Consider the following 24,444-nt stretch of genomic DNA (forward strand, 5'->3'; position numbering starts at 1 on the left):
CGGCAAAGCCAAAGTAGGAAAAATAATTACCAAATGGAGAATCAAAGGTGTGGAGGAAAATGTGGAGGGAAGGCTCAGAGATGGATGTGCGGTAATAATGAAGCACAGGTAAACTAGAGGGGACAATAAAGCAGCAAGAAATGCAGTAATCCTTCAAAATATAACAGGAAGAGTTGCTGACCACACAAACTCACACCGACACATATGTTTTTTCTCCGCTGATGTGAGAGAATGACATCTTTAACAACTGACATCAGCGGACGATCTCCTCACTCTTATTTTCAGCCGCTTGAGCATCTGTTCCCTTTATGACCAGAATCTCCAGCAGGTAAAGAACTGCTTCACATAAACTACTCAGATCTCACCGAGCCTGCACAGCACAGCAACCAGCTTCTACCAGCTGCAGTCCAAGAGGACTCGCAGGAGAGGCAGCTGATTAAAATGTTCAATTACAGCTCATGATATAAAATGATATGAAATGTTTGCAGAGGAGACCCTTAGAAGCCTGCATGCTTTTTGAGCGTGTACACAGGTGCACACGTGTGCAACCAGGACACAACACTGATGCTAACAAAATAAATACATCAAAGAGTCCAAATCGGTGGTCAACACTGTGCATGCTGTCAAAGTATACAAGGGAGGCACGAAAACATGAGAAAAGAATGGAGAAAAATCGACGGACAGTGCAGACCACGACAGCGGGCCTGCTGCTTCTTTCACAATCAAAACTTCAAACTGCATGTGTGCCTCATTGTTGAACAGCCACTTATCCATCAAAGACTGGAAGAAAAATCCCGTCTGAATAGAGGACAATAAGCAATAAATCTGCACAACATCTCCGACAGCGACTCTTGATTTTGATGTGTTTGTGTGCAATTTCTATTAATTTATTGTTGCAATTAAGAGCATCCTTTTCATTTGCATAAGAAAAGAAAGGAGGACCCTTGACAAGAATGCTAATCAGCTTAAACCGAGGCCGATAACTCAGGAGCTTTCTGACAGCTTTTGGCTGATCATGTGACCATTTACATCTCTGGCCTTCTTAATAGCAAAAGCACTGGGTGCAAAACACGGGCAGGAGAAACTGCAATCACGCAGAAAAATGTGTTATTTTGACAAGGTGATTTTTCCCACTGCTCCACCAGGTATAAATTGTCAATCAATTTTTTTCAAGTTCAATACAAGTCCAAACTCCTCATTCCTCCCACCTTAAGGCAGGATGTTGATATCGGGCAGCTTCTGGTGTGACAGAAGTCCTGGTTGCTTGGCAACAGGTAGGAGTTTAGAGTCCGGTGTGAGTGTGACATCCAGGGTAAGAACAACCTGACAAGCCTGTGCTACATACACACACACACACACACACATGCACGCACGCTTTACCACTGTTTGATGTGTGCACCTTACACATTTCTTGCAAGAAGTGGGATTAGACGGAGCCATCAGTAAACTCCTCGGGGCAGGGCTGACATTAAACAGCACAAGTGTTTGAGAGATCGATGCAGGTACCTTGGAGCAGCCTTACCTCTGGACAACCACGCGTCCTTCATAACTGCACAGCTCCACATATGAAACATCCCTCATCAAAGGCAGCGGGACTGCAGACTGATATTCGGAGCTGCGAGGAAGCCTTGGAACTTCACAGGGTTTCTAAAGACCGAGACCCTCGCTTGCTGCGGGGGGTCTGTGGCACCCAGCACGACGGATTTGTTTCATAGACAAATAAATGCCAACTATAACGGCTCATAACGACATGGCAAATGGTCCATCATCATTAAACGTTGGCAGAGCAACATCGCATTAGTAATGTTGTTCCCCATAAAGTCAGCAGTTTATGGGGCACGTCATGTTCTTTTTAGCTATTGACAAAACTATTCATATCCCACAGATCGAAGTTAAGGAGCAGCCTCCACAACGTCACCCGGTGCTCGCTGCATATCAGCGACTGTACATCATCCAGTCAGCGTGTCTATTTAAATAAACAGGTCACTCTCAACTTAAGATGCACTGTTCAAAACGGATCTGAGATCAAGTGTGTTTTTCTAGCTCTTATAAAAGTGGACCGGGGGGGGGAGAACAGCCATTATAAATTGGAAGGGAGAAACAGGAGCAAATATTGTGTAAAAACAGTGATAACACATTTTCTGACAACCCATCCAGCCAGACACTGAGTTAAAATAAGCTAAAGAGATATCACTATCAGACGTCTGAGAGGGCTGGCAGGCGGGGGTTTCAGACGGTCTGAAATGCAGTGTGGACAGACCATAAATTAAACAGAGAAACCCAAGGTTATACAGGTAACCAGGAACATTGCTTACATGAATACTTATTTTGACTATGTTGTTTAAAGACGCTGGCCCAGTGGCTTTACAAAAGGTTAAATTAACTGATGATTTGTAATTGGCCGATTGTCTGAGCGCATAGGGCTGTTTGTCCAGCTGGGCTCAACTCCAGCCCCACGCCAACCTCACTCGAAAAGCATTTAGTGGGGTGGACGGATGAATGGAAGGATAGCGACAAAAGACGTGATAACCAGAGAGTGTAACACTTGTGTTAACGGCTTGAACAAGCCAGAATTTCAAAGTGATCAAAAGCTAGAGGCCACTTTAAAAGTTTCTAGAGCGCTCGTGTTAATTTCAATTTCAGTCGCAATTTTCGTGTAATTATTCTAATTAATTATCTCTTCTTCTGCCAGCTGCACTGCTGCCACACTTTTCCGTTTTCTACTTTCTTTTGTCACGAGCACGTGTGCCGGTAAGGAGCTGCAAAGAAACCAGTGCACACGTGAGAGAAATCTGCAGCCAGGTTTCTCTGATATTTTGATTTTCAATAATAATGTTTTTAAAAGGAGATTATTGGACAGTTATTGGCTGCGACATTATGAAGTTTGTTTACAGAATAGCAGTAAAACCGCTGCACGTCACGGCTTGCTAAGTGTGTTTGCATTCACCCGTGGCTAGTAGATGTTGACCATTTATTTGACAAACCAAAAAAAGCACTTCCATTCGTATCACTCCGATTAACAACTGTACCAAACTGTGAGAGCAGAGCTGTTAACACAAGAAGGGAAATCAAATTTTATCACTGTTGACTCGCTGAGAATTTCTTCCTAATGATGCAAATCACACAAGCGCTCCCTTGTGTGCTCATGTTTTCCCCCTCCCATTTTCAGCAAAGAACTACAATCAACTTTTCATACTTTTTGTTTTGTTGCCATTATTTAAAGACCCTGATGCCAAAAAGAAAAAACAGAAGAAGCCAAAACAGCCCGCCATCCACAGACGGCGTGTGAGTGACAGCGAGGTTGTGAGACACGACAGGAAGAGCTATAAACAAGCTGTGTACCTGGGAGAATTTGAAGTTTAAAATCACCAAACATTTCTCAAAGATGCTCATTAGAAAACAAAAACAGGAGATTTGTTTTATTAAGAAAAAAAGAAAAGAGCAGAACGGGAAGGGACAAGCCTGCACGTACACCAATCAAAGCCTCGTTGTGGGAAAATTTTGGAGACTAGATCAGACGTCCTCACCTACCGAAGCTTCAGGCTGAATTGATATCTAGACAGTTAAAGTTAGATGAGCATGCCTTTTTTTGTGCCTACATTTGCCGAGGTGCTGAATGTTAATTCCGAACCCTGTAGCCCAGATGGATAAAGTGTTAAAACTGTGAGCTCTTCATCTTAAAACAAAGCGGCAGTGTTTGCATATGAATTAATATATTTCTGATTAAATTTCTCTTCAGAGTTTCCTGAATTCCCTTTGTGTCTGTGTGAGGAAGCCGACTGATGTGCCTATCTTTTCATGCATCTCTCAGTTGTTGCACTTCATCCGCTTTTCAAACATGGCTTTGCTATGTACAGCCAGCCACAAGTGCATGTGTGCACGTGTACCCCCGAAAAACCTGTCACGGCCACGTTTCTCATTCCCAATCAGTTGTCAGGCTGTAAATGAGTGGTTTGAATTTTGCAGATCGCTGCTGAATCACACCACATCGGTGTCATACATGTTTATGACACTGATGGTGGAGGCGGGGGACTGCAGCACAACGGAGAGAAAAACAAACAGGTCTCCAAGGTGATCGAGAAGATTTCTGAGACTGAAACCAATGTGCTTATTATGAGACTGGCAGGCTAAATAGGCTGGAGGATGAGCCAAGAGCCCGATGGAGCACAGTAATCACTGGCAAATTGCAAATCCAGGTTTCAGCACACAAACACTTTACATAATGATTCTATGAAGTTGCACATGTCATACATCTGTAGCAGACAAAATGCAAAAAAAAGAAAAAAAAAAGAAAAGAAAACTGGCTCATATCTGGGTTGAAACACTGCACAGAAGGAGTCCAAATAGAGGCATAATTCAGTGAAAATTGGTTATCTATGTGGTTCACAGATTTTGCGTCTGGTGTACCTGTTGCTGGGTCAACAGTCCGTTCAATCAAGTGGTCATCTTGGTGAACCCACTCGCCGTTGCACTTGAAGTAGATCTGCGTGGCCGGGGTGGAGCGGCAGGTCAGAGTCACCGGCTTGTTCTTTACGATGTACTCGTCCTCCGGCTCTACCAGGAAGTGAGGTAACAGGTCCGAGAAGGCGGCGGGAAGCGTCGCTGTGGCAGCGTGCTCAGAACCTTGGAGGATAAAGAGGAGGAGGAAAAAGATATTCAGAGAGATGTCAAATAAAAGTGAAAAAGAAAAGCTTTCTAAGTATTTCAAGTTGTCATGAAAGCAGGAGCTGAACCTTGTCGTACTTCGTTGTTGTGACTGCTTGACTGGTGAGCGAAAACGCAAGAAAATATCTAATGCAGGGATTGGGAGTCCTTGGTGAATTTGAGCTCATACATATGCACACGAGCGAGGCAGAAGAAGACAGAGAGAGACAGATGGACAAAGAGCAAAAAAAAGTGAGACGGAGCTGCGTGGAGCAGAGTTGGCAGTGATGGAGATCAGCCTCGCGTACTCTTGGCTGGGTCGCTGGGATAGCAAAGTCCATGTCTTTACTCCAGCTCTTAATCACAGCCCTTTAACATCACCACTGATGGACCAGCAGCCATAAATCCCCATCTCAACGACTAGGCCACTTCACACTGTGTTATATGGTTCTTCATCCGGGACTCTAACTCTACCCACATTAAACACGACAGGGCACGAGGCAGGGAAGGTTGATGACTGACAGCTAAACAGCCTGTTAACTTAAAATCACTTCCTATATCCAGTAGATGTCTTTTTATTCCTTTAAAATCTCACATGACATATAAATGACATGTAAAGGAAGGAGGCGGGAGGGGGAGAGAAACACCTCGGAGATAGGGAGCTGTCCTTGCTCGGATGATGCCACAATTTACGGCAGACTTCTCGCTGAAAAATGTGCTATCCAAATGCTGAGTGACACAAAAGAGCCTGCAGCGCACACATCCTTCCTCCATGAACACACTTTCTCGCTCTCTCTAAACATATTAGCCTTGCGCGAGAGATAGCGAGAGGACACAGAACGGAGTAGAAAGAGGGAAATAACCTCTTTACATCACCGACACTCAAGGGAGACCGGTAAATCCCAAAATAAAACCCCTCTAAAAGGAGTGCGATATTAATTTACTGCCCTGAATCCAATATGGCTGACAAACCAGGAATTAACAACCTTCTCCATCACTCCCCGTGCGGAGGGAGAGGACGGCAGTCCACATCTCACACAATGAAAACGCCAGCACTCGTGCTGACCTCTCTCCCCCCCCCCACTCCTGTCGTCCTCCCTCGTCCGGCCTTTGTTCATCCTTACAGCTTGCTGATGCCCGGGTCAGGGATAATATTACATTGCATCATAAATACCAATCTTCAGATGAAGACATTATCTGTCAGTTCCTCCCCCACTACACATTATATTATTGTCTCTCTTTCTTCTCCCTTTCTTTCCCTTGTACCCCTGTGTGCTGAGTTGCTAATTTATCAGGATGAGATACAGTGAGGCGCGGCGCTGCTGCTGTCACTGAACCCCATTAATGTTGCGTGTACATGTTTAACTCTTAATGAAAACTAAATGTTCTGTGTCCAATGAACGACATACATCACTTGCTGACACGTTGCCATTTTCCCCGTTTTCCTCATTTTCCAAACACATTTTCCTATTGCATGCATTTGCAGAGGAAAAAAATAAGACAGCTTTCTATTCGAGCGCCTGACATTACTGACTGCGCATGCGAGTGTATGTTTAGGCCACAGTTCATCTTGGATGGAGAATATAATTGCTTTAAAGGAGAGCCAAAAACTTTGCTAATAAACAGCGTGGGCCCGGCAGGTCAGGCTGTTTGAAAATGTGTTGTTCCTAATGATGGCCAGTTCTTCAAGTGGGCCTGATTCCAGCTTTGTGACTACAGCCATTAGCCGGTTGGGCTGACCCCCCTGTACTCCCTGCAGACTGAGGACGACAGCTCACTAAAACAGTAGGCGAGACTCACCTCGCACCTGCCAGGTTAATCATCTCATAGAGGACAGATGATGTTGAAACAGAGTGAAACCCAAGCCACCCGAGAAGGCTGACAAGTTGTGAAATGACTCGACGAACTACCGATGTTGACTCGACGAACTACCGATGTTAACTCGCCACCGACTTCCCATTTGCAAGGGGTCACATTCAGAGCGAACTCTCAACTTTTGATGATGTTGCCAATTTGTGTTTTTGAGTGTGTCACAAGGGGTGCAAGGGAGGGCGGTTAGCCTTCCGTTTTAGTGCATGTGCTTTAGGTTAATGAGGTTAAACACGTAATTTCTTTTGAGAAGCAAATTGTCATTTTACGGAAGAGAATTCAAGTCACGCACCGCTTTATGTCAAACCCATAATGGAGGGCTGATGCGTACTAAATTGGCTTAGATTATTGTCACGACACAACATACTTCAAAGTCAACGTGCACACGCGCTTGCTCGCTCGCACACATAGTGAGTATCAGCCACTTAACTGACTTCTTGCGGGTCAGTGCACAAATCAAGACGTACAGCCCTGCATTATATTCCGCTGAGTGTGATTGGCTCGGGCCGCTGTTAATTGTGAAATGCATCCGAGCCCATTGCCAGATTATTCTGTACGCGCGCAAACAACAAACAGCGGACGCTAAACGTCTCCCTTGTTGATCATACAGCCATGACACTGTTTTAATTGCTACAATATGGTGAATGAGTTCCTGGGGCCAGGCCACTGTTTGGACTCCTGCAGATTTTCCTGTAAAGAAACCGGGATTCTTTCTTCTTCTTCTTCTTTTTTAAAATTCTTGTCGTTTTTTTAAAAGAAACACACCAAGTTTTGCCCTGATATTTGTCTGCAGCTGCTTTTCTCTTGAGAGACAATTCAGAACACACAACCTCAAATGCACACACACAACAACAAGGGTGCACCAGCTGTCAGTGTGCTGAGCCATGATGTCCAGGGCAGATTTCTTGCTTCACACAGACCCCATGACTCATCTGTCCTGCTGACCACATCAACTCCCAAGTCAGGGGCTGATAAGATGATAAAGTTGTTATGATGCCGTCAGAAAAAAACACTTATAATATATAAATGTTAAAATCTAAAAAATGAAATGATAATAACAACAATTATATTCCTGTAACGACTGCAACTATATATGCTTGTTTTATATTATCACACAGGATTAGATTTTGCAGCTTTGATGGTAACACAAGACCGTTACAATCTTCAATACTTCGTAATGATTTCTACTCTAGTGTCATTTACTTTGCAGGAGCAGGCTTCTTTTCCCCCTCGTATACACAGAAAGCTCACGTCTCTTTTCTAAACAAAATCCAACATACTGTAGATGTGCTCCGCTTTTTAAATTTTGCTTCCATCTACATGAAAAGCAGAAAGCGACACAGTACGGCGATGTCAGCCGGCGAAAAAAACAAAACAAAACAAAACAAAAAAAGGGAAAAGAAAAACGTAGCTGGAGAGGAAATAACCCTCTTTTGTGTTTCTCCCTCACAGCACCAACACATCATATGCCCTTTGGAGCCAATTACATTTTTTTTCTCCCAACATCATGTCCCTGAAGTAAAGCATCATTGAGCAATCACTGGGCATAATTTACATCAGTGTGATAAACAGCAGCTATAACAAGTGTTTTATGACACCATCAGTGCCTTACGATGTCCTCTGAAATTAATTCAATTAAAATTACAATCCATAATATTATGCAATTTCTTGTTTGGCTATTAACAGCAAAGCTAAGATCAAATGTGTCTCGACCGCTTTGTTGGTTGATGTTTTCCGTCCGAGTGCCTGGGTTTGTATGAGTGGGTTTCCGGACTCTCTTAAACAAGTGAGTGTCTTTATTCAGTGATCGCTCTAAACGTAACGTATGTACATAATGGTTCTGGGAAGAGAAGCGCTGATCAGGTTGAGTTAGAAATGCTATCTATATGCCCGTGACGGCATTTACATCGAGAGTGAAAAATGCAGGAAAACAAAGGGATGAGTGCGGTGATAGGGGGGTGGAGGAAAAAAAAAAGCTTCCTCCACCATCATATATAATCTGCTGCACGGCTGACTGATGTATGGTTGTCCCCAGATGAGAAATATTTACTTCAGAGTACATTTTTCAATGAGACAAACACGCTTCAACAAGCACTCGAACCACAAACACAGGCACATTTGGTATCAGGAGCATGCGTGCTCCCCGTATACTGTACACTTACATGCCATCCTGGAGCCGAGACACATATATGAACGCCCAAAAAGTGCATGTATGCAAAAAAAAAAAAAAAAAAAAAAAGACCACAACAATGCAAAAGAGCAGACGAAAACAAAAAAAGCTGCTCACAAACAGCTTTGTCTTTCAATCAATGAGAGGTGCAGAATTATGCATGCAAAAAAACAGAAATGCTAAAAAGCAAAATCACACTATGCAATATCCCTGGTCATTAAGGTCGGTCTGCAAAACAATCAATTACTGTCAGCAGATATCCACCAGTATAGAAACTGCTTTCATGCATTAAATAAACATGTACTAGCACCGGCACCTACTGCAACCCAAACTTGCATCAGCATCAGATATAAGAGGATGCAGATGCTTTAAAACTATATTAATAAATAAGAGTATGAAGGACAGAAGGAGAATATGAGCCTCGAGGAGGATGAATATGTAAATTGTCCTCACGCATGCCACGTATGACGTTATTACAACCCCCCACCCTTAATTGAATACAAAATTGGATGCTAAGCATATAGCGGTGATGCGGGCCCTTGCACATGTGCTTGCATATATTCATCCTAGATACTAATAACGTGCTGCCCACAGTGCTCCTGAAGAGGACATTTCCATAATAGATGCGCTTCTGAAGCTTCAATCTCATCGTCAACTTTGAGAAGTGCCTTCAAAAGCCGGAGACATAAATCATCATTACTCAAAAAACAGGCGTCTCTTTGTTTATGTGATTAAATGCTTTTGCTTGTTTTGTCATTAAACAGTTTGTCAGTAGAAGGAAAGGGAGGAGGAAGAAAAAACAAGTGTGGAGCTGTTGTGTAAATATAGTGCACAACAACACCATTAATGAGCCTTACACCTTTGAACAGGAGCCTACACATTTACTTATTCCGCTTTGTTGATTCCTATTTATCAATTTTCCTTGTCATTGTTCCTTGAAGTAACACCTCGGCGGGGGTTGTGGTGGTGGCGGCGATGGATCTAGGCAGGGAAGCAACTCTGTGCCGTCTAGCACCGACACCCCGCGTCAGCCCCCCACCTCCCCTCGCTTCAGCTCACCTTTCAAGGCGACGCAGTCATGAAAGGCGCATTTGCCTCGAAACCTATGAGACCATTTTAAGTTTTCTGTCAGGCTAAAAGAGCTGACATTTTGAGAGCGCAGCGTAAGTGAGAGCACGCTGGAAGTTGAGCGACTTGATGCGAGGATTTCTTGTCCTTGCAAATGTGCAGTTTGTGCAAAAGGTGTGTGAATAAATGGCTGAAAGTGATGCTTAAAAAGGAGCAGCACAGCTGGGAGCTGGAAATCTGTGCGCAGAGAGAGTTTGGGATTTTAAACAGGCCCGTGGTGATTCCGAAATCACATTCTTATTGTCGCAAGTGCCGTTGGCGGAGCGGACTGAGGGTCTCCAAATTAGACGAAAACATGCATATTCATTGCTCGAGTGCCACAGCTGATGCTTTGTGGCCATTCATTTCCAGATGTTTCTGCACACAATGCAAACAGTCTTTGGGCTGAATCGGCCTCTCACACAGTCACTTCTTATATCAGTGGTTTCATTGCTGGCTGTAACTTCCCAGTAAGATTATTTAGCGACTGCACTTACTTGGGTGTGCTACTCATGTGTGTATGCGATCCTCTTTGATTACAAATTCGAGTACACAGGAAATTAAGCACGAGAGCACTTGGCCATTTTGTAGGAAAATGAGTAAATAAATAAACTTCTGCTCATTACCTTATATTAAGGCCTTTGTTTTTACTAGAAAATATGTAATTCAAAAGCAGAGCATTGCAAATATCAAGTTGCCTCATTACTGTGAGTAGAAATGTGCTCGTCTTGGAGCATTTATGTCGAAAAATTACTTGAGCTCCCACGAAACAGCATAAAAGGCAGGGGAAAAAAAAATCATAATTCAGAAGCATCTAACTGCTTTTCAGTGTTTGGAGTAAAAAGGTCACTTCAACCAAGCAAAACATACAACTGAGAAAACAATGAAAGGCCAAAGATCAAGTACTTTAAAAAGAAAATGAAAAGAAACTACTGAATATTTTTGGAAAATTCAAAAACTAAAAAGCTGAGTGAGGAAAAACGGTTTTTATTGCTCTCCTGTAAAAGTCTTCACAAACACGAGACACGCTTGACAGATTTGGCTCATTTTAGAGGAACATCCAAAACGCCTTGCTGTAGCAAGACTCGCAATGTAAAATGCCTCCCGATTCTTCAAAGCTTCACCTGTTTGGCACTTCGGTGCATGATGTTTCTCAAAAGAGCCACGGAGATTTAAACACATTTGACTTAATAACTGCACACAATCCTCAAAGGAAGTAAAGACATCCACCGCTGGCAGGAGGAGCAGAGCCAGTCGCAGTCTTTGCCATGCGAGGCACGCACTCGCTTGCGGATTTGTCGTCCCCTTGCGCTTAGCCGGAAACGAGGTTATCCAGAAGCAAGTTGATTATAGGACTCGGAGCAGGTATTGGGAGAAACGGAAACGCAGACGGAGAAGTAAAGGAGGCCTTCAATCTTTGAAATGGAAGTTAGGAAATAACGAGAGGGAGGAGGAAGAAAAAGACAAAAGACAATTTAGATTACCAAATGAATCCTTTAATTACCAGGTGTGCCTACAGCTAAAATGGTTTCACACACTGAATTTTACAAGGGCAGAACAATCAGGAAAGTGAGCCAGAGTGCCATAATTATCCCAAACTATAAACTTAAGAATAAAAAAATAAATACAGAATGGCGACATCGACTACTGGAGGACAAAACTAAATAAAGTGTATTAGCACCCAGCTTCAAACCCTGCTGAGTTGATGGAACATAATTCTTCCATCGGCATTCAGTCTCATTATAGCATTAATTCATGATCCTTTTGTGCTGATCAGAATAGAAATGTTTCATGAAAAGATACGAGCAATATTCTATTGCTCTAACCTATCCTTCTAAGGCAACAAGACCCCCTAAAAATAGTAGAAAAATGCTCCCCTCACTTTAACAGTCAAAAGTTTTTGTTTGTTTATTAGTGATTTATACATACGCTTGGCTAGGATGCTGGAAAAATGGCACTAACTGCTATAATGTCATATGTTTCAATGCTCATACTGCAAATGCCTTTTTACAACTAGATGGAAATGTGCTCTCTTTCCGCTGCCCTTGCACCAGTCCTCACAGAAAACACAGAAAAATCACTTTAGTGTCTGTCCAAAAAAACATGTTGGCAACGCAACAAACCAAACACTTGCTGATGTCTGCAGAAGCTCCTTAAAGTTTTTCCAAGGGCTTTTTGACACAAACTATATTAAACGCACCCTTGTGACACTTACCAACCACCTTAACCCGCCTATTCATTTCTCTTCCTCCTCCTCATCTCATCATTTACCACCTTCCCAGTAAAGATCCTGTTAGAAACAAATAGAGGGTGACTTCTATCTAATTACCGTGACGGAGCTCGGAGGCTCCTCGGCATTAGACAGAAAATTAGAACACAACAGGAAGATATGATCAATAACGAGGCTAAGACAAACCATCACCTGTTCAACTTTAATAACCTTAACACAATGGCAGAGCCAGCTTTCCAATTTGCCATGCCACCAGCACTTGTAGAGGTGACACACTATGCTACTGGATCTGCTAATGACTCACCATTAGGGTGGAGGAAGCACATGCTCAGTGTTTAGACTGTATTTTTGGCAGTACGGGACAGGGTATGCATGTGCACACAGTAGAGGAGTACCCAGACTTTCTTAAACTAAACATTAAAGAAAGAATTCTAAACTAAATACCTGATTGCACATTTTGATCTGCTCTGCATCCTTGGTGAGTTCAGCATAACGAGTAGGGACACATGAAACCGCAATGTTATATACAAATCTCTGTAAAAAGCAGTTGTAGGATGTAGTCAAAGACAGGGTAGCAGGAGTCACTGAGACTGCAGGACAGACAGCTGAGTGACATCAAGGACAACAGTGACTTGGTGAGTATGCCACTACAAATGGGGAGTTTATCTCCCGGATCCAGTCTAGCCAGCAAGAAAGCATTGAATCACAGTTAACACTGTTCACATATGGCAGCGGTTCTCAAACTGTGGCAGCAGGTGATGTGTGGATGTCTAGGGGAAAGTGCCTGCAGTGAAACTAAGTTGAAAGAGTTGGCTGATGGTGTGTAGTAGAAATTCAACTTTCATTTTTAATTAGTAATGAGTGATAAAAAATGTGAGGAAATGGTCATAAAGAGAAAAAGCTTAAGAATCAGAGACATGAGAATGAATGACCTGGCCTAAAGTGAAGATCTAAAGTAGGTGATCAGCAGTGTGGAGCTGATATTGGTCTCAAGTCATACCATTGGCCTGATTCTTTCTTTGCATGCGCAAATGGCTAACAGGAATTCAAAGGAACAATATACTTAAATAATAAAAAATGTTTCCATAGTGTAGCGGTTTACACATTTACCTAACAAGTGAAAGATTCAGTTTTGTCCTGGGAAGAGATGAATCCCTTTGGGTTTGCGTTAGGAAAGGCAATAGTGCAGAAAGATCAGCCAAATCAAACAGGCTACGCTGTTTGATTCGCTGTGGCGACCCCTTGTGAACAAGAATAATCCCAAGTGCCGATGGCCAGAGGACTGCTGGTCTTGCAGTGTCTTCTGAACACCAATATAAATGAACAAATTTTCATGGTAGTCTGTCCAATAATTGTTATGAGATTTCATTTTGCACCAAAGTGGCAGACAGACAGCAACTGCTGTCCTTTTTAGCCATGCCTCCAGCGTGGCTGTTCACCCCCGATCCCTCACTTGAAGAGCCAATAAACACAGATACATGAGGAAAGTCAAAGAGGAACATCAAATGCCAACTCCCAGCTTCTATAATCCATGACTATGACGAGATTAACGAATGTTCTAACGGCAAGAAATGCAGACATGCGGCAGAGGCACCGTCAAAAAAAACCCCAAACACATTTACCACAATGTCACATGTTCACAAGCAGCAGAGACTCAAATCCAGAGGATCTGGACCTGAAAGAGAAATATAACTGGGAATAATGTAGATAAGTGTGAACCTGTATAGAAATGAAAGGCAGAGCTGGTTATCTGATATGACTTTCTCCCCCAAAGCAAACCAAAGCGCATCTGAACTGTACGTGTGTTTAGGGTATCAGTCGAAGGCAGCGGCGGCGTGCAGAGTGGGGAAACTCATTTCAACCTGAACAGCTTTCTGATTATTCTCTAAGTTTTTTTCCCTCCTTCCTCTCCGGCAGCTCCTTCCAGTCCCCCTGGCATGACAACCAAAAGCAAAGACACACTGGCGGCTGTGACTTAGCAATGCATGAATACAAATCTGTTTTGGAAGAAGTACCGCTTTCATTACTCAGAACACACCGTCTATTCCATTTCAGGTTAATCTACCTAAGAAAAAAAATTTGAGTTTTCTTAGCCAATTTGAGGAAGTTATATTACAAATGAAGTGCTAACAATAGTGAACAAAATGAATCCCCGAGTGTGTGACAGCAGCCACATGTAAGAAAAGACAAAAGACAGATAATGTTCAGTCAAAATCCCAGCGAGTGTAGCTGGCTCGACAGCTCAGCTTCCTCACTTAAATGAATATTCTCCTCTTTGAGGTTGACTCATCTTATTTGGCCTTTAACCGTGCATTGGTAATCACTCATGTAATTTGTACATGACTCCCTACCTAGTCATGTACATTAGGAGTGACGGCAATAGTGCCCTAAGAACATGCAGTATGACCCTGTACACTTAGAGGTGACTAATAACAATAATGACGTAGGCTGATGCGCAGTCACCGAAACATTTGCCATCAGTGAGGTGAAAGTAAAAGAAACTGCAAATGGAGGAAATTTAAAAAACGAAAAAAAGAAAAAGAAATCTGATGACCAGCTGCTCAACAACACATTCAAATGAAATCACTGCTTCCTAAAAATGGAGTTTCTACTTGTTTTTCCTCCCAGACAGTCTAATTTGTTTTGCTTTAACAGCATTGAAACTCGAATAAAAGGAGCTAAAAGATGGTAACGCACTTGAGCACAGTGCTTGTTCTGCCTTAACCCTGCAGATCGGATGTGATGTTGTGGGCTTTAAGCTACTTCAGGCTCTGACTGGTGATGCCTACACAATGCAATTTAAACACAAAACTCCCACCTTTGTCTGGAGAAAAATAAAGGTGTGATTTCACCTTATGAAAATTGCTTTAACGATACAAAATGTCAGTAGGTTTGTAATGTTTCATTTGCCTAAACACACGACATTAGACATTCTACTGCTCAAAAAAATAAAATAAAGGAAGGCTTTATCAGCACATCAGATCTCAATGGGATATCTACACTGATAAGGACTGGGTAATCTGTTAAGAATGAAAGAGTGCCACATCGTTTGATGGAAATAAAAAGGATCAACCTACAGAGAGCTGAATTCACAGACACCATGTAAATCAAAGTGAAAAACTGATGCGTCAGGCAGGCCTACTTTGATTAAATTTCAGTGCCACAGCTCAAAATGGTCCTCAGCAGTATGTGTGGCATGTCTGACAATACTAGGGCGTGCTCCTAATGAGACGACGGATGGTGTCCAGGGAGATCTCCTGGAGGACGATCAGTTCCTTCATCTCCCAGAACTGTTTGCATTTTTTTTAGTGCAGGCATTGTCCCACACCCAGAGAAACCCAGAACCCATGCTGGTGCATTGGGTCCTGGTACCTAATTGCAGCCAGGGTGCCGTTGTCTAGCCTGTAGAGGTATGTGCATCCCTTTGTAGATATGCCTCCACAAACCATCACTGTCCCACCACCAAATGGTCATGTTGAACAATGCTACAGGGATACCATTCCCCACGGCTTATGTAGACCCTTTTTGTCACATGTGTTCCGGGTGAACCTGCTCTCACCCGTGAAAATTGTAGGGCACCAGTGCTGAACCTGCCAATTCTGGTATTCGATGGCATATGCTAATTGGGCTCCACGGGCTGAGAAGTGAGCACAGTGCCCACTAGAGGATGTCAGACCCCCAGGACACCCTCATGAAGTTTGTTTCTGATTGTATACTCAGAGACATTCACACCAGCAGCCTCCTGGAGGTCACTTTGTAGGGCTCTGGTGGTGCTTAGTCCTGCTGATGGGTTAAGGACCTGTTTAGCTCTCCTAGAGTAACTGAGTAAACTATGTGTACTGGTGGATTTAGCTAATTTTATTGAAATAACATTGTCTGGGACTTCATTATATTCCAGACTAATACACATTTGTTGGTACCCAAATCACTTTGGGACAGACTTTTTTGGACAACAATAGAGCTCCACAGGGGAGGAACAAGAATGTCAAGTTCTGGATCAAATAACATGTGACCTTAACAATAACAAAACCAAAGCAGTATTGGATTAAAGTACACCAAGTTCTTTTCCTTATCCGCCAGGACAAGACACACTGGGCCTTGTGCCTGAGCCAGATAAGCAGCACACAGGGCACTTCCTCCTGGGCCGTTACAGCAACTGATGATCTTCTGACAGATGATGTGATGAGGTGGGACAGTGCCGCTACGCTGCTAATAATACCTCACTGCAAATAAGGGCTGAAGACATGCACCATCTGATAACAAGGAAGCAGCTCTCAATGTGCAAAAGGTGCCTGGAATTTTTAGCATTTCCTTTTTTTTCTCCCCCCTTTTTTTTCGTCTCTGCAATCTTCCCTCAAGTTATCAGCGCAATTATTATTTAAATTAATTTAAAAAAGAGAGCAGTGGGTTGAATCAACACGATGGTGTAGAATTTCTACATGTTTACCTTCGGAGACCTTGTTTAAAACGCAATTATTCAGTTCTGTAGTAAACTCGAATTGCACTTGAAAAATTTATCATGCTGAACTTGTGCAGTGGCTGTTTTCCAGCACTCTGAAATTGAAAATCCTTTACTGTGTGGTATGCTAAAAATGGCAAGATGTAATAACATTTCCAAAGTTAATCTACAAATAAACAAACTACAAATACACCGAGGTATAGCAGGTGACAATGGCATCCAGAATTAAAGCGTGCCTTCTGTTTACATTCAGACGAAAAAGCTTAGTGGTGCTATTGTACTAAGTCACTTGCAGGGGCTACAGCAAACGTATCTGAATTTATAGGTGGACCCCCTTCCTCCAACCAGATTTACAACAGGACACAACATAGAAACTCACTGAGATCCTCCGATTGAGAAGTGTGGCTTTCAATCTGTCACCTGTGCATTGTGAATACAAAAGGGGCCTATAAGTAAATACTTTGTTATTGCAGTATACAGGTTCTGCAAAGCAGCCCTCTCTCCAACAATGCCAACAATATATTTTCTGGGTTTTTCTTCCTCTCTGCCTTTTCAAATCCACGAGGAGTCTTGATGGCCACACTCTACTACACAGAGACACAAATTGCTTCCACATCCTACCCAGTAATGTACATGAACAATAGCAAAGCATTAGGTGGCTAGCAATAAATATCTGAAAAGAGGCACTTTGCTCCAGGAAAATATACCAATAGAATTCCAGGTTTGGGGGTAGTGCAGTAATCTTATCGGGACTGTCGACCAATGTGCAGAAAACTGTGAATGAACAGTGCAAAGTGCTTTAACGGCAAGAAAGATCATTATCTAAATTAATAAGAACACTTTTTATAAATTGAGTCAGCACGTCACCTTGTTCCTTCTTGAAAGCAGTATAGAAAGGAGAGTCGTTGTGACTAACTGCAATTAGGGCTTTTCTTGTTTGACTGTAAAACTAGCAGGAAAATGGAAGTCTCAAACTATAGGCTCACTTTGAGAGCATTTGAATGTCATTTGGATAATGGAGTGGTATTCAAAGGGTTTTTTTGAGGGGGGGGGGGGGGGGGGGGGAAGCTGCTTTGAAATGCAAGGCAGACGAAGACCCCGAGAGGCACCATCAACACGATTTGGTTTTAATGACAATTCAAAATTTGAAAAAAGGGGAAATGTTCTCTGTTCTAAATTTAGCATGACAGAGCTGATTTCACTTTCAGATGATCTTTGGCTAAATAATGAGCCACTTCGTTGTGCAGAGCTGGACGTGCTTTGGCTTCAAGGTATAATGTGAACCTGCTGCTGCCAGTCCTTTTTAGATGAGCAGGTGGGGGAAAAAAAATACAGGTGCTCCAACAAGCTTCAAATCACACATTACATTTTTAAACACACACCACTCCAGCTAATACTTGTTCTAATTGTATCCAATTAATGTTGACATTTTACATGATCTGTCATCAGGTTTCCAGTCAAATTTATATTTTTTTCTTTCCTTTCGCCTTTATCCAGTTAATGAAAAATAGATACTATATGGCTGTTGCAGCTAACAGACAGGAAGTAAGGGGAAACTAACAATCTAGCTATTGAGGTTTGTTGGAAATGATACAGCCACTCCCCAACTGGTTGGCAGTGGTTCTTGAGGTGAAATTGGTTGCAAAGAAAAAAAAAAAATTTCTTCTTGTGATTGCTCTGGTTGCCGGTACTTTTTCATGCTCGTCTGCAAATACTTGCTAACCAGTAGCACTAGCAAGATTATTGACCTCTTTTCTAGTCTGGGCTTTGCTTCTTCTTCTTTTCTTTTTTTTTTTTTTTTTTTTTTTTTTTTTTTAAATGTCTGCAAGACTTGGGGAAACCATTGCTTAGGGGTAATTTTGATTCCTATCTTTCGTTTGATACAAAGGTGTCTACTGTCTTGCAGTCCTGTTTCATTTAGCTTAGACAAACAACAAAAGTTTGTCCATTACTGTCACAGTTCGATTTCGAAAAGGTCATCCATGCTCTCATTTTTATCCAGACTTGATTACTGTAATGCACTTTACTTAGGCATCTGCTGTGATAACACACACAGACTGCAATTAATTAAAAATCCTGCAGCCATGCTTTTAACAGGCCTTCACTGGCTACCTGTTAGCTTTGAATTGATTTTAAGATTTTATCGCTGGGGTTTAAGCCCTACACAGTCTGGCCCCTGCCCACATCTGTGAGATGCTGAGTCCATATGAGCTCGGCCACTGCCTGAGAGCTCTTAGCATGCCCTTGTTAGTGGTTCCAAAGGCTCGTTTAGTCGCTAAATGTGGTCAAACCATTGCTGTTTGGGCGCCGCAACCTTGTAATTCCTTGCCTGATTTGGATACAGAAGTTAATGGTTACAGAATTGCAGGAAAATTCTGTATCCTCCTTTAAATCTCTTCCTAAAACATATTAACATCAACATTTACTACTATTACATTACTACTATTTAGAGCTTTCTATAACTTCTAATGCTTTTAATGTCCTCAGTTTCCAGTTTGCGTTGTACTTTTCACTGTTTCACTACAGTAGCTGGATGGTGTTCATATGCTAGTGACCAATCACAAGATGGTTTTTGCCAACCAGAAGGGGTGTACACATTTGTCTCCCATGACTGGCGGTTGCCAGATGATTGCTGACTGGTCTCTTGGCCTGTGTGACTCGGGTCTTATTCACTTGCTCTCACATTGTCACGTTGATTGTCCAAAAAGATGGACAAATTAAAGTCATGTGGACAGCAGTCACATGTCTGCAAAACACTGATACAAAGTAACAACACATGTGACTTGGGTCAACTTAAAAAAGAAAAAGAAAAAAAAAGATTCATGCATTTTTTTCTCCACCTTTTCTGTTCTTAGTTGAAGCTATTACTATCCCATTTGGGAATTTGGTTTGAACTTTGCAACATGGCAAATCAGACATATCAAACAACAGAGAGAATAAATTCAAGCACAAATCAATAGCAAGTGTAGGGAATAGATAAATGCTATTGCAAAAGAAAGAAATAAAATTGCAGAAACCACTGAAACAACCAGAGGCTGTACCTTAGGGCTGCTAAACTAAAGAGAAGGAAAATTAATTGACACCGGGTGGATGAAGGGATTTTGCTATGCACACTGAAGAAATGTTTAAATGCATTTTCCTAGGGTGAGGGAAGGTTTGCATTAAAACTAGGCCAAAACAGGAATAAAGAGTACAGACAGATACACCAGGAACTGTGTAGCGTTATGAGTATTATAAGTACAACTTATGAATCAGTAGCTTGTAGAACCAGATTTAGCAGCAACAATCTGAGACAGTTGTTTTCTCCATGACTTCATCTGTGTCTCAAATTAGATGTTGTGGAGGCCCACTCTTCTTTACAATGTTGCTTCGAGTTCACTGAGGTTTGCAGGCATTTGTTTATGCAAAACTTGTTATGCAACACCTCGATTCTTTTCTTATGCAGTCATTCTGTTGTATATGTGTTGCTTGGGAACATCGTTCTTTTTCATGACCCAATTTCAGCCAAGCTTTAGCTGTCGGGCAGATGGCCTTACATTTGACTCTGGGGGGGGCGACCGTGGCTCAGGAGGTTGGGAAGCGCATCTGTAACCGGAAGGTCGCCAGTTCGATCCCCGGGTTCTCTGTCCTGGTTGTTGTGTCCTTGGGCAAGACACTTTACCCTCCCGCCTACTGGTGTTGGCCGGAGGGGCCGATGGCGTGATGTGTCCAGATTTGGTGCTTTGGATTTGGTGTCCTCTGTCCAAAAGACAATATTCCATCATTGTGGTGTGTTAAAATGCAGCATTTCCCCTGGCACCCCTTCCAAACAGACCATAAACTTTTAGTTTATTTATAATCGTATTGATGAACTTTAACATTTAACATACTAACTGAGCCACAAGGTTTCATTTTTTTGAGCATTGTATAGTCTGACCTTGGGATGAATTTGTTGGGACGTCCACTCCCTTGACTGGCATTTTGTTAACATACGCTTGAATGCTCCAGGCCTATAAACTGCCAAATCTTCTGCTTTTATAGAGGTGCTCAAACTTGCGATGATCAGCTGATGATCAAGAGCATTTGGTTAGCAGCAATGGCTGCTACTTACTCTTAATTCCTATGTAAGCAGTAAGGGTGTATTTATATTTATTCTACTCCACCCCACCCCAATACACACAGAGATACACATTTTTCTGTTAAATATAACAGGCTGTATTGTTATTTAACTACTTTTCCTGCTGAGTGCCATATTATGTTTTTATATCCTCCTTTTTGAAACCTAAGAATTGAAAGAATGTACTCTTTTTCACATGTCTGTATAGTCTATAGTCTGCATCAGACCAGGCTTTGAATAATTTTTTACATATAAAGCGTACTAATGTCATTAAGACATATTTCTGCCAACACTAGTGTTTGATATAAAAAGAACGAGGTGTGGGAAACAACAAAGTGCAAAATAAAGACATTTCAACTTGAATTACGCTTCACAGACACCACTGTCATGTTATTTTCACAGTTTCTAAGATCCCCTGAACAAATGATTGTGGTTAAGCATCTCATCAGATAAAAGCCGATTGTATGCGCACTCAGATTTAGTAAGAGGGCCTTTTTTTTTTTCTCCCACCAAATTTTATGATGAAACCTTAAATTACTACGGTATTACTGTGGCAATGCATCGCCACTCAAGTTCTGTAATTAAATCTACATTTGTAATAAATGTACTGGTTATTATCTTGTCTGCTCTGCATTAATTTAGCTTCCAGGCTAAAATGGCAATGATGTTAGATCTATTGCACCAGTAAAACAGTGCAAATGGTGCAAAAAATACAGAGACCATTATTGCTGTGTTATCATTACAACTGTATTAGTGGTATAAGATATTAGTGACCCATAGCTGAAAAAAAATAAGCCCCTCAGAGGATCTAATGATCACTTTGAAGTCACTTTCATAAAATTCCAAATGATTTCATTTCACCTTCCAATTATCAATTTATCATCGTTTTCCCATTAGAGTGACTAGGACCTGTAATCTGTTGTCATTTGTTCTGTATTATGTTCAATATTACAGAGCTTTAAAAAGATGCACAACACAAAGCTCACTACTTTATTTCATTTTAATCAAATCATAGCCTGTCTCCACATGCAATAATATACAGGGTACACAGGGAAGGTGATGCATAAAACTTGCACTAGAACACATTTCAACAATGAAGCTGTTATTCTACAGTTTACCTACTGTGATCTAAAAACTAACATTCATTATTGGTGCATGGAGTATATGCTTTCACGGGCAAACAACTGATGTGTGCTAAGAACACGCTAAGGTATCAATTCATCCATTTCTTGGTTTTGACCATGTATCACTGCCAAACCTGGGATCTGTCAAGCAGTGATAGAGGATGCGCATTTTTGATCATGCTCACTGTCAGTCATCATTGTTACTGTATCAGTCTCAATTATACACACACACACACTTACTTTACAAAATGATTTCCTTCCTAAGAACTAAGAAGTGGTGGTAACTGATTAATCATGTACAGGGAGACGCTGTTTAATCACCCCAACTTAAATGTGTGACAAGAAGTTCACTTTGTCTTGTGGAGCAGCTTTAAATAACTAGAAGGGTAGAGAGAGATCAAATTCACCCGATACAGGTGACACCAGGTGTTTTTATTTCAACACATATAAGAAAAAGTTGGAAAACTTGCAGGATTTGGAAACTTTGCACAGGGTCATGCAAAAACACGATCTGTCAAAAGGTCAGACAAGGGGTGTGCTTGGTCTAAAACTTTTGGTTGCAGAGCTCCAGCTGGCTAAACAGGCTTGGCTAGACATCGAGCAGCACAATGAAAAGTTTCTGAAAACAATTCTTCTGTCAACAAAAGAAACTACACCGAGCTGATCTACTGGCTGATGATGTTTGATTAGAGGTTGGCAATGAAACAAACGGTGTATGTCTAGTCGTACTCAGGATGCCCTAATCTTTCTATCTGGATGGTTATGTTGGACAAGCTTAAGTAACCAGACACCTTTCATCTACGTCCTGTTAGATGAAATGACATGCATGTCTCTCTCAAGAGAGGGTGGCTGATAGTCAGCTCCTCTGATGTTCTGCCTTGGCTTGTCTGCAGCACAGCTCATATATGCCAAGGTCCACCTCACGGGGATAAAGATAACCTGCCATGTGTGATTTTTTTTTTTGACATTTGCATGTTTTTTTAATTATTAATCTCTTTCCATTTTGATAAACAAGATGTGCAGTTTAATGAACATAGAGGCATGACAACCAAAACAAAACAGGAGTGTGGATAACACTGTATATTACATATCTGTAATAAAACACGGCATTTTATACAATAAGGACAATTATGTCTTAAGTGTATAAACTGTCTAGTTACATGTTAGTTCTGAATATGTTGCACACTTGTTAATAGTGGCAAAAAATTCAAAAGCACTTACCACAAACTATATTTACATCTTATCATAACGATCGTAGCATAATTATGCATTTGTTATATAACTCCTCCTAATCAGTCTGGATTAGATTTACTATAAAATTCCAACCAGGATTATCAACATCTTTATAGCATTTGGGAATTATTTTAATAACACTTAAATTATTACAAATTATATACATTATGTGTCATATTATATAATAAACAGTGACATTATGCGCATGTTGTTTGTTTGCTTCACTAAACAAATTTTAGTGCAGCGACATTTTGGGGTCACTGGAATATGTCGTCATATCTCAAAATATGTGTTCAACAGTGAAGCTTGTGTTTGTAATAGATTACTTTGACTTTTACAATGAATATTTAGCTTGCAAAGAGAAAGAAGAAGAAATGTATGAATTAATAATTTGTTCAGTGTTTATGAACAGCTATTTCTGACTTTATATATAAATAAAATGAAGACAAAAAGAATTATACGATAAATTAATACAAATGTGTTATGTGTGTTCTAATACATGAGCAGCGCAGAAGCACTGCAGACCTGCTTAGTTTAGTTTAAAGAAGTGATCATTCTTTACCCCTCCTAGCCTATGTTTAAGAGACAATGCATGCAGGCGCATTACAATCTTTACAGTATAACCCTGTTAGAAGCTAAAGATTGAAATCATTTATGTTAAAATAAACCCCCCTGCAATGTAATGCAGATGAGATTCTCTGTGTCTTGGTTCACGCACGCACGCACGCACGCACGCACGCACGCACGCACGCCAATCAAAGTCCAAACATAACATGACTGAATAACCACAACAGCACAAATAAGTCATTATTTCAACATGCACATCAGCAGTCCTGTGAGTCTTTGCTCTTCCATAGCTGGAGAAATCACCGCCTTGGATTCTGCACTATTTTAAACAGTTTTATTTTATTTATTTTTAAATGTCGGCTGCGCTAAATGAGGTAATGGGACTTAATGCAAAGTGATATGGCTCTAATGAGTTACACGGACAGACTCGGGCAATAGAGCCCGTCTATCAAATCTGAATAAGAAACAATACAGCATTATATTGCAAGACTTCACAACAGCTTGGTGTTAACATTCGCAGCTCAAAGGCATTAACATTACAGTATCAAAATGTTTAAGTCTGTCAGTATTAATTCGGCTACAATTACAAAGGGCTGAATTAGCATGCTATTTTTTTGTGCAAAGAAAATAAAAGGCAACATAGAACAAAACAGTTAATGAGCAAAGCAGTGCAGATCAACTATCCATCTCATGCCATGACTGATCAACAATGTCAAATACAGTGACCACCCGCAGTGATTTGAGGAAAGTGCTGCTAGTCGAGGATATAAATGTCTGGCATTGTGTAAAAAATGATATTTTGCTCTCCCTTTTTGAAGAATCAGAGTTCTGATGTCCAGTGGCAACCCAACAACCCACCCCCCTCCCTCCACCTAAATGACCCCCATACCTCTGCAGTGGAAAGACAGATTGCCTATTTTCCTATCGCCCGTGCTGGGGCCAGGC

The 24,444-nt window shown here is 41.5% G+C and overlaps 1 protein-coding gene across 2 annotated transcripts in view; it reads right to left on the bottom strand.

Moving 5' to 3' along the window:
• unc5a (unc-5 netrin receptor A) overlaps nucleotides 1-24,444 on the bottom strand; it is a 156,242-nt gene that overhangs the window by 71,423 nt on the left and 60,375 nt on the right. For both annotated transcript variants that reach the window (XM_085476024.1, XM_085476030.1), the window contains exon 2: nucleotides 4,408-4,623. In XM_085476024.1, coding sequence (XP_085332150.1) covers nucleotides 4,408-4,623 — 216 coding nt within the window. The remainder of the gene's footprint in view (nucleotides 1-4,407; nucleotides 4,624-24,444) is intronic.

The sequence above is a fragment of the Copadichromis virginalis genome, linkage group LG2 (assembly GCF_057382275.1).
Source record: "Copadichromis virginalis isolate Kocher_CV1m ecotype Utaka linkage group LG2, C_Virginalis_male_GT1.1, whole genome shotgun sequence".
Taxonomy (NCBI): Eukaryota; Metazoa; Chordata; class Actinopteri; order Cichliformes; family Cichlidae; genus Copadichromis; species Copadichromis virginalis.